This window comes from Balaenoptera musculus, chromosome 18 (assembly GCF_009873245.2).
Source record: "Balaenoptera musculus isolate JJ_BM4_2016_0621 chromosome 18, mBalMus1.pri.v3, whole genome shotgun sequence".
NCBI lineage: Eukaryota > Metazoa > Chordata > Mammalia > Artiodactyla > Balaenopteridae > Balaenoptera > Balaenoptera musculus.
Genome location: NC_045802.1, coordinates 57,175,275 through 57,186,280, shown reverse-complemented (window position 1 = coordinate 57,186,280; position 11,006 = coordinate 57,175,275). Strand labels below are relative to the sequence as shown.

General features: G+C 37.9%; 1 protein-coding gene across 1 annotated transcript; it reads left to right on the top strand.

Moving 5' to 3' along the window:
• The first annotated feature begins 7,227 nt into the window (after nt 1-7,227).
• On the top strand, nt 7,228-7,803 carry LOC118884210 (60S ribosomal protein L21-like). Its single transcript, XM_036831677.1, has one exon. It carries the CDS (start codon nt 7,275-7,277, stop codon nt 7,755-7,757), a length of 483 nt encoding a protein of 160 aa, XP_036687572.1. The 5' UTR covers nt 7,228-7,274; the 3' UTR covers nt 7,758-7,803.
• The last annotated feature ends 3,203 nt before the right edge of the window (nt 7,804-11,006 follow it).

Below are 11,006 nucleotides of genomic sequence, written 5' to 3'. Positions count from 1 at the left end.
ATGTAAAAATATATTAGGATAATTGTGGTAAGAATAACTGTGGTATATACACATATACATACATTCATATTACACATATATGTATGTTTATGTTTATATGTATGTTATTTATATATGTGTGTTTTATATATGTATATATATATGTGTGCACATATATATCTTAAGGGATTGGAAGTCAAATTACATAAACTTGTATAGTTCAAGGAGATTAAATAGTAGAGAGATATATTTTTAGTTTTTTGAGGAACCTCCATACTGTTTTCCATAATGGCTGTACTAATTTACATTCCCACCAACAGTGCACAAGGATAGCCTTTTCTCCATATCCTCACCAAGTTTTGTCACCTTTTATCTTTTTGATAAGAGTCATCTTAACAGGTGTGAGGTGATATATCATTGTAGCTTTGATTTGCGTTTTCCTGACAATTAGTGGTCTGGAGCACCTTTTCATACACCTGTTGGCCATTTGTGTGCCACATTTGGAAATAAAGGCTATTCATGTCCTTTGTCCACTGAGGAAAATAAAATTAGTACCTTGAAGAGGTATCTGTGTTCCCATGTTCATTGTAGCATTATTCACAATATCCAAGACATGGAAACGACTTAAGTTTTTGTCAAAAGATGAAAGGATAAAGAAATTGTGGTATATGTATACAATTGAATATTATTGAGCCTTATAGAAAGGTGGTCTTACCATTTACAACAACATGAATGAACCTAGAGGACATTACACCAAGTGAAATAAGCCAGAGAGAGAGAAAATACTGCATGATCTCACTTCCATGGGGAATCCAAAAATATTGAAACAGAGAATAGACAAGTGGTTACTAGGGGTGGGGAGGTGAGGGAAATGGGGAGATCTTGGTTGGAGGGTACAAAGTGACAGTTGTGTGGGATGAAAAGATCTAGAGATACAATGCACAGCAAGGTGAATATAGTTAATAATACCAGAAGTTTGCTCAGGGAGTAGATTTCAGGTGCTCTCAGTATTAAAAAAAAAAAAAAGTAACTATGTGAGGAGATGGATATGTTAATCAGCTTGACTATAGTAATCATTTCACTATATACACATATATATGATCAATCATGTTGTACACCAAAATATATATAATTTTATTAAATAATTAAAATAGAGAAGAAAGAAGTAGAGTATGAAAAAATAGAGCAATCAGATTCGAAGAGAGAATATAGTTCAATTTGGAGAGGTATAAGGGCTCAAATACAATATATATTGATATATACGCCTATGTTATATATTTCAAATTTCTTAAAAACTGAAAAAAGTAAAGGTTTTGATAGGGTCAGCAAAGGAGCTGGGCCTGACCTAAGCAGAGTACTAAATGTGGAACACTGCCACAGGCATTTCTCCAACGATGCCCAAGGCTTTTAAGGTGCTGAGAAGCCCAGGGATTTCTTTGGTCTTGAGGCTTTTCTTTCTTTGTTGGCATTTCATCTGTGACATCATTATTTTCATCATCACATAGCTTTGCAATCATGATATATTTATTCATAAAAGTGTTATTTTTTAATTCTTTTTATTTGGATAAATAGCGTCTTCTGATAATTTTAAATACATTTCCAGAGACCATTGAAAGAAATTAAGTTTTGTTATTTCAAGTTGTGCTCCTTCTGCTTACCACAATTTAACATTTACTCTAAAGCCCAGCAACAGGTCTCAGAGCCCAGCAACAAGTTTGAGAGCATCTCTTCTTCAGGGTATTGGTTATTACGTTGCTCTGCAGACATAATTAACAGGTATCAGGCAATGAGATGCAAACGTGTAAACAACATTTAGACTTTATAGGTGGGATGCTGGTTAATGACCTGAAAGAATTAATGCATCTTTTTCCCAATTAAATAATTACCAGGAAATAATGTAGGCACAACAGAGAATAAAGACTATGATATAATATTTTTACATAAATAATAAAGCTACTCTTGGGATTACATGCACTATTTTGTTTTAGCCTAAAAATCAGTAAATGAACAGTATATGCTCACAGTTATTTTTCCAGAATTTTCTTCTCTTTTTTTTCCTTCTTTCTCTGCTGTATATCCTACATTTAAATGTCATACTGAGTTCTTCTGTAAGTTTAAATAACAAAGAAGGTTATTTTCCATCTAAGTGAAGCAGGCCGTAATTCTTCCCAGGTTCCTTTTGTACATTAAGATGGCTCCTCAAGTAAAATGTACCACATGTACCAAAGCCCTGACGTCTACTGCTACATGTGGTTCTTCAAAGACAGCACCTCACATGTTGATCCCTTTGCCATTCTGAGGCTGTCCCAGAGTTCTCTCTGTTGGTCCCTTTGAACAGTCTTTGAAGTGCCACATGTAACTAAAGAAAGTCCTGGGATGCATCACCACATTACGCATTCCAGCTGCAAGCCAGCTTCCTGCTGGAGCTTAGGGTTGGAAAGAGATCACAATATGCCATCCATCTTGTTAAAATAAGCTCAAGAAGGAAATTGTTAAAGGGAAAAATGTAAGAGAGGTGAGTGTCAAAATAGCTTTTAAGCAGCTAATAAATGAGACTTCATAATCAGTTGAATTTAGTATTAGGTACTATGATTTTTTTTTTCTAGATCTTTATTGGAGTATAATTGCTTCACAATACTGTATTAGTTTCTGTTGTACAACAAAGTGAATCAGCCATATGCATACATGTCCCCAAATCCCCTTCCTCTTGAGCCTCCCTCCCACCCCTCTAGGTTGTCGCAAAGCACTAAGCTGATCTCCCTGTGCTATGCTGCTGCTTCCCATTAGCTATCTATTTGACATTTGGTAGTGTATACATGTCAGTGCTACTCTCTCACTTCATCCCAGCTTACCCTTCCCCGTCCCTGTGTCCTCAAGTCCATTCTCTACATCTGCATCTTTATTCCTGTCCTGCCCCTAGGTTCATAAGAACCATTTTTTTTTTTGAGATTCCATATATGTGTTAGCATATGGTATTTGTTTTTCTCTTTCTGACTTACTTCACTCTGTATGACAGACTCTAAGTCTATCCACCTCACTACAAATAACTCAATTTCGTTTCTTTCTATGGCTGAGTAATATTCCATTGTATACATGAGCCACATCTTCTTTATCCGTTCATCTGTGGATGGACACTTAAGTTGCTTCCATGTCCTGGTTATTGTAAATAGAGCTGCAATGAACATTGTGGTACATGACTCTTTTTGAGTTATGGTTTTCTCAGGGTATATGCCCAGGAGTGGGATTGCTGGGTCGTATGGTAGGTCTCTTTTTAGTTTTTTAAGGAACCTTCATACTGTTCTCCATAGTGTCTGTACCAATTTACATTCCCACCAACAGTGTAGAAGGGTTCCCTTTTCTCCACACCCTATCCAGCATTTATTGTTTGTAGATTTTTTGATGATGGACATTCTGACCGTGTCAGAATGTCTTGGATAAAGACATTATTAGGCCTTTAAAATAAGACAACTGGTACATCAGACAAGGGAAACAGATCTGCTTCTGCTGGCAAAAAAAGGCTCAGAGAGATTTGGGGGTTTGCACCGTTCACAGCCTTCCTAATTTACCCTGACAACCCCATTCTAATCCTCAATGTATCATGATCTCCTGCTTAATACTTTAATGTCTGCGTAACAGTTATGGTGAAGCTGCAAAATCAATCTAGGCTTTAATTCAGCAACCTGAAGGAATAGCTTCTGTATCTGATTTTTTGCTATGTGAGCCTTACGGCTAAACCATCAAAGGAAGTCAGAGAGGCTTTGTGATTAAGTGACCATTCTTGAACTGAAAATTTAAAATCATGAGTTTGTAATTTTCTCGCTTTAAGCTCCTGTGTGTGTTATAAATCACAGCCCACCCCACAGACCTCATATCCCTTCTTTTCTTGAAGGAAAGGTTTATTGCAGAAGCCGCACAATTTATCAAAGTGTTGGCTTTATTGGCTTTATTACACATTTTGTATCAGGTGACCACAGGTGAAAATGTAAGTACTTAAGTAGCTAACACATCAGCACATAGCAATGACTAGCAATAGTTGTCTGCCAATGTTAAGATTCTTGCTGTTTTCCAAATCACCCAGCTCTGAAAAACAATTCCAGATTATTGCTTCCTTGAGTGTCTGTTGCTTGCAGTAGCTCTGTACAATTACACTATCAGGGGTGGTTCAGTACTGATTAAAGATTCCATAGTAGTCAACTGAAGGAGCAAATAATTTGTATTATGTGTTTAATACTTAATCTAATATTCAGAGATCTAGGTAGAGGTACAGACCCTAAATTGAACGTGCAGGAACTTCTTCCATTGCCAAACTGCAGAAGAGCTGAGAGTCAGAGGAGCCTGCCTTGAGTAAGAAGGTGGCAAAAATAAAAGCTACCTGTTGAGATCAGAAAATGCCACTATAGCTGCTGGACTCAGAATCATATCTTCAGTGACCTGATTCACATCAACAAAACTGATGCCTTTTGCCTTCCCTCACCCCCTCCATGAGTCAGTTACAAATCGACTTCACATACCAATGAACCTCCTCCACAGAAAATAAATTATATCCAGATCGTAGCGCGCTGGATGGGAGTTTAAAGGAATCCTGAGCAAACCAATCTAAATGAACTGCTTCATCTAGTCACTAAAGGAAAAAGAAAATAGAAAAAATTAAAAGAAAACGGCAGATTGAGTCTGGTTTACAAATGGTTCAGTCTGATTTGCCAGCACCACATCAAAGGGAGCTTCTCCATTGTCACAGCCCTGCTTAGTGACTGAAGAATGTGGAAGAAGGACATTCTCACAGTAGGCGGAAGGGAGAGTTCTATATTTTATTTTTTTATGCTTGAAGGGATAAATGACCTATTCCTGTAATGTATATGATGATCAGGCCTGCTGGCACACACTGGGAAAACGGGAAGCAAGAGATGTGACTTTTCCAAATGAGACACAAGTCTGCACATAGGCACAAACCATGTTAATGCTTTTTAAATGAGTGTTAGGATACTACATGAAAGGTATGTTCTTAGTGCTGCTACTGCAGTCACCACCATATATCTTGATATTCTCTCAGGAGTGATTATCTGCCTCTAAGTTCAAGAAATAATTTTAAAAATCCTTACACTTTTGGCTAAATATCATGTTCACCTTAGCATAATCTTTCAGATGTCAGCACACTGGGCGAAGAAGTGGTACAAAGCATTTACTAATAGTTAACATGGTAAATATTCACTATGGGCCAGACACTGTCCTAAATACTTCACATATTTTTAACTCGCTAATATGCATCTCATTCTGTTATTATCCTGAAGTGACCATCCGGGAGAGCAGGATGGACCTCCCACACAACCAAAATGTGGTTCAGATGTTGAGACTGTTGACATTACACACATATCATAAGGATATGAAAAGCTTTATTAAAACTGTAATTGAAGTCTCTGGGGAGAGCAGGGCAAGTCTCTCACGCAGATCCAAAGTGGCCTCAGAGAGTGAGGAAAGGAGACTGCCTCAGCGTTTTTATTAAAGCTAGGAGGTAGGGCTGAGGGTAAGAGTTCCCCTACATGGGCAGGGGCTGGCGTGGTTTGAGCCTTCCACTACTGCCAAAGGATGGAAAATATTGTCTTTCTTATCAGCTTGTGTCCATGTGCAGCACAAGGGAAAAGAGTTGAAAAATGTGCAGATAGGGCCAATTGTTGGTCAGGGCATCTAGTGTTAAATTTGGCCAGTTGTTTCCCTTGGGTCTTGTCTCTTATTAGATAAATCCTGGGTAAGGGAAGAAAAGCAGAAACACTCCCCTGAGCTTCCTCACAGGCCTGGTGTCACTGCTGGTCGTTAAGTGTATGAACTCCTATTGCATTCACTCTGTGGATCCTCAGGGACTCCCGAGGTAACCAAGGAGTCTGGGAGAGAGTTACCCCTCCACACCGTGGGATCCGGCAAGGAACAAAGAAGAGGGTAGGCCAATCTCTTTCTGTAGGATGAATATACTACAGGATGAGGGCACAGGGTTGGCTCCATTTGGCAGTGCCAGATCTGTGAATCGCTGCTTCCGTGACCCACGGCATCATGAACAGTTCACAGCCTATGAGAGCCTTGATTTTCAGGACAGCCCAGAAACTGCCTTCTCTAATAGCAAATACTGTAGGGTAAGGAAGACAGAGTTTTTATTGTAATTGAGGGAGTAGGGCCAGCGTGAGGGTTCCCATGCATGTGCATGGGCTCGCATGGTTCGAATCTCCCACCAGCACCAAAGGACAGCGCATCCAGGCTTTCTTATAAACTTGCCCAGATGTAAGGCACAAGGGGAAGAGTGACAGGAGAGGCTTGAAAGATGTCAACAAACATAAAAAAATGGGGTCAAAAATTGAAGTCAGACTTTTTTTTTTTTTTTTTAAATTTTTATTTATTTATTTATTTATTTATGGCTGTGTTGGGTCTTCGTTTTTGTGCGAGGGCTTCCTCTAGTTGTGGCAAGTGGGGGCCACTCTTCATCGCGGGGCACGGGCCTCTCATTACCGCGGCCTCTCTTGTTGCGGAGCACAGGCTCCAGACGCGCAGGCTCAGTAATTGTGGCTCACGGGCCCAGCCGCTCCGCGGCATGTGGGATCTTCCCAGACCAGGGCTCGAACCCGTGTCCCCTGCACTGGCAGGCAGATTCTCAACCACTGCGCCACCAGGGAAGCCCTGGAGTCAGACTCTTTATTACATCATTCTATTTAACAAAGAATCAAGCAAGTAACAGAGAAGCTAATCACTTGTCCAAGATCATACAATTAGCAAGTAGAGGAGAGGAAATTCACTATGGTTCCAGAATCTACACGCTTACCCCTCCCTGTATTTCCTCTCTAACTCTCCTGACTCTGTATTAATTTCCTTGGGCTGCCATGACAAAGTGCCCCAAACTGAGTGGGCAGTTCCCGAGGCAGGAACGTAAGAGCTGAACTCAAAACCTCCAAAGAGAAAAATGAGAGCTCTTTAAGTCTTTCATGGATGAAGAGTCAAAACACCTCTAGCTGCTGAATATAAAACCCAGGAGGACTTCACTCAAGAGACAGAAATAAACCATCTCTGACCAAATTAATTCTAGTTTTGATTAAGGTAATCAGTAAAACAAGAGTTATTTAGTGTACTTAATCTCACTGTGTTATACATTTCCTGACTTGTGAAATGCAGATAATAAAACCAAATTTATAATTTTTTGTAAAAATTAAATGAGAATATATATGTATACATTTTAAAGTTCTTAGCACCACCCATAGTAAGAACTTAAGAAATGGGCTTTTTCGGCCAGAACCGCCATCTTCCAGTAATTCGCCAAAATGACCAACACAAAGGGAAAGAGGAGGGGCACCCGCTACATGTTCTCTAGGCCTTTTAGAAAACATGGAGTTGTTCCTTTGGCCACATACATGCGAATCTACAAGAAAGGTGATATTGTAGATATCAAGGGAATGGGCACTGTTCAAAAAGGAATGCCCCACAAATGTTACCATGGCAAAACTGGGAGAGTCTACAGTGTTACCCAGCATGCTGTTGGCATCATTGCAAACAAACAAGTTAAGGGCAAGATTCTTGCCAAGAGAATTAATGTGCGTATCGAGCATATTAAGCACTCTAAGAGCCAACATAGCTTCCTGAAACGGGTGAAGGAAAATGATCAGAGAAAGAAGGAAGCCAAAGAGAAAGGTACTTGGGTTCAACTGAAGCGCCAGCCTGCTCCACCCAGAGAAGCACACTTCGTGAGAACCAATGGAAAGGAGCCTGAACTGTTGGAGCCCATTCCCTATGAATTCATGGCATGATGGGTGTAAAGAAAATAAAAGACATGGATTGTATAAATGTTTCTCTTAATTGAATAGAAGTGTGTGACCCCCTTCCCCAAACAAGCATTTAAAACACATTTTAATTGTGTCTGAATTCAGTGGGTGACATCTTTTTACTTTTCAAATTTAGTAGTTTTTCTTCCTGAAAGATGTGAAGTAGTTTGTTGTGCAGTATACTCCATTGGTTAATAAACTGCTAGATATTACTTATAAAATATTTGTACTGGTTTGAAAATAGTCTCTAAATTCCTATGAACAAAGGATTTAAAATGAATGAAAGTTATCTGTTGCATTATAGTTAAGCTCAGGAAATGATAACTCATAATTGCATCATAAATTAAGTAGTTGTGTTTTGAGGATCAGGAACTTAACTTTGAAGCCTACTATTTAAAAATACATGGTTTAAAGCCCAAAAAAAAAAAAAATGGAATGTTTATTACTAAACACACACACACACACACACACACACACACACAGAACCCAACCAGCTAAACTTTGAGTTACAGGGAGAAACAACTGTGTCTCTTTATTGATACTTATATCCCCAGAACAGCGATGTGCCTGGAAACTGATTGGTATTCAGTATATGTTTATGGAATAATTGGATAGATGCTTACAGTGGTAATGATTGTAGAAATTGTGGAAAGAAAAACAGATTCCCAGTAAGTCATGGGATTTTTAGCCTTTGTGAATAGAGGTACTTGGGCCTTGGTTAGTGTGTTTTAGTATACACTTCCCATAACAAGGACATATATGACATTTGTAGTTAAAGTCAAATTTAAGTAAATGTAAATATGAAGAATAAATGTTTTTCTCAAGTAAGGGCTCAGATGCAATAAAATGACATTAGAGACTGACCTAAGATAAGCAGACTGTGGTTTTCAGAGATAGGAAGAGAAGAACATATATAATGCATCATTCACAATCAATTAAAAATAATGATTATTTCCATAAATTACACTCAATTGAGATCTTGGGCTTCCCTGGTGGCGCAGTGGTTGAGAGTCTGCCTTCCAATGCAGGGGACACGGGTTCGAGCCCTGGTCTGGGAGGATCCCACATGCCGCGGAGCAACTCGGCCCGTGAGCCACAATTACTGAGCCTGCGCGTCTGGAGCCTGTGCTCCGCAGCAGGAGAGGCCGCGATAGTGAGCGGCCCGTGCACCGCGATGAAGAGTGGCCCCCGCTTGCCGCAACTGGAGAAAGCCCTAGCACAGAAACGAAGACCCAACACAGCCATAAATCAATCAATCAATCAATCAATCAATCAATCAATCAATCAATCAATAAATAAAAATTTAAAAAAAAAATTGAGATCTTTTTCCAATTCCGTGGACAGTAACAGAACAATAAATATTTACAGTTTGTTTTAAATTTTTAGAAAAATGCATAGTGTTTCCGTTTCACAGTATGTTCTGTCACCTACAACAATATTTTACTAATATACATAGTAAAGGACCTGGATGAAGGATCTCTCCTATTATTATTCTCTCTCAATTGGACAAATCCTGTTGGACTATGACTGTCAAGATTATGGTTTATAGAGTAAGGAAATTCAAACAGCTCCTTCAGGAGTACTTCAATATTTCATAATTTATAGCAGTACTATTAGGTCACCTATAACAATGAGAAAATAGTACCAGAAGCAGATACTTCCTGAAGTTGTAAAGAAGCTTTAAGATGTATTTCACTTCCTGGAATGGCATGTTTTATCGGGCATCAATTAGAAGACTTAGAATAGGCAGAGGCAGCCAAATATTAGGAAAATGGTGGAGGAAAAAATCAAACAAGGAAGCAGGTTTAAAGGTATCAGAAACAGAATATCTGTAAGGCTGGAGCAGCATAACTAAGTCATATCAGTCAATGCTTTGAGAATCAATGACTGTATATTAGAAAATGAAATGCCTTCATATTATCATCCTAGTACTACTTTCAGCTCCAGGAAATGATCTTTCCATCTGCTTTCATATGAACACCTGAGATAAAAATAACTTGCATGAAATGAATAAATAATTTTTAAAAACATCTACTATACCTTACATATACATTATAGTTTCCTAATTTTATTGATCGAATATAAATTTTTGTACTATAATCATTTCCTTTTTACTCTTGTATACATAAATATCATTATATAATACAGCAACCTTGTGACCAGACTTACATGAAGCGCATTTCACATATACAGTGTCTGCATGTTAATTAACTCTGAGAGATCAGCACCTTACACACTAGCTTCACTTCATTTCATAAATAGACTCTAACTCTGCAAGGAACATAAGTTTTCTCATATATTTAAATCTGTCATGCTTAAAAAATTGAATCTAGAAATCTGGAACAGGAAAATAAGTAGGTTGATTTATGAAGGTATTTCACAGAGACCAGAATTTATCTTTCTCCCTTCCTTCCTTCCTTCCTTCCTTCCTTCCTTCCTTCCTTCCTTCCTTCCCTCCCTCCCTCCCTCCTTCCTTCCTTCCTTTCTTTCTTTCCTCCTAATCCAAAAGGTGTTAAAGCTACCTATAATTAAAACCAAAACAATAAAAATTAAAAACAAAGCAGATTTATTTGGACAGTTTAAAAAAACTAGTTTGAAAGGATCAGAAAGTATGTAGTGAAAATAATACTTAATTTAATTTACCATTATCCTGTGACATTTGACATAAAATGAATAATCTAAACTATTATTGAAAATATTTCCACTTCCACATAATTTAGTTAATATGATGGGACAGTCTATTTCAATTCTAGAATCTTATGATGCTCTGAGAATGCAGGAGGTCAAAGAATATCAGAGAATTGTGGCAGCAGTCTAATAATGACATGAACTGGTAAAGGCTGAGGAAAAGTCCCTAGAAATAAGAGGACAAAGAGTATACTTGAAGGCTGCAGAATTAAGAATTGAAAACTGGCTTGCTTTGCACCCTGATATTGAGCTTCATGCAGTTGATTTAAACATGTTTTTTAATATAAAATATTTTATTTTTATTATTTCCATGATTACATATTTCAAATACATAAAAATGGAAAATAATGAAACAAACATTTGTATACCAACAATCTGCCATAAGAAAATATTAGCATTATGTCATAAGTATTTAAGATTTAGTTTTAAATAAATAAAATTTTATGGATATATTTGAAGTTCCTCATGTGCCTATACCCTTTCTGATGTATCTCTCTTTTATTCCGGAAGTAACCACTATCACAATTTCAGATGTATCATTTTATT

What these genes read in the sequence shown, in the direction of transcription:
- LOC118884210 (XM_036831677.1), top strand. Translation starts at nt 7,275, where the DNA reads ATGACCAACACAAAGGGAAAGAGGAGGGGCACCCGCTACATGTTCTCT.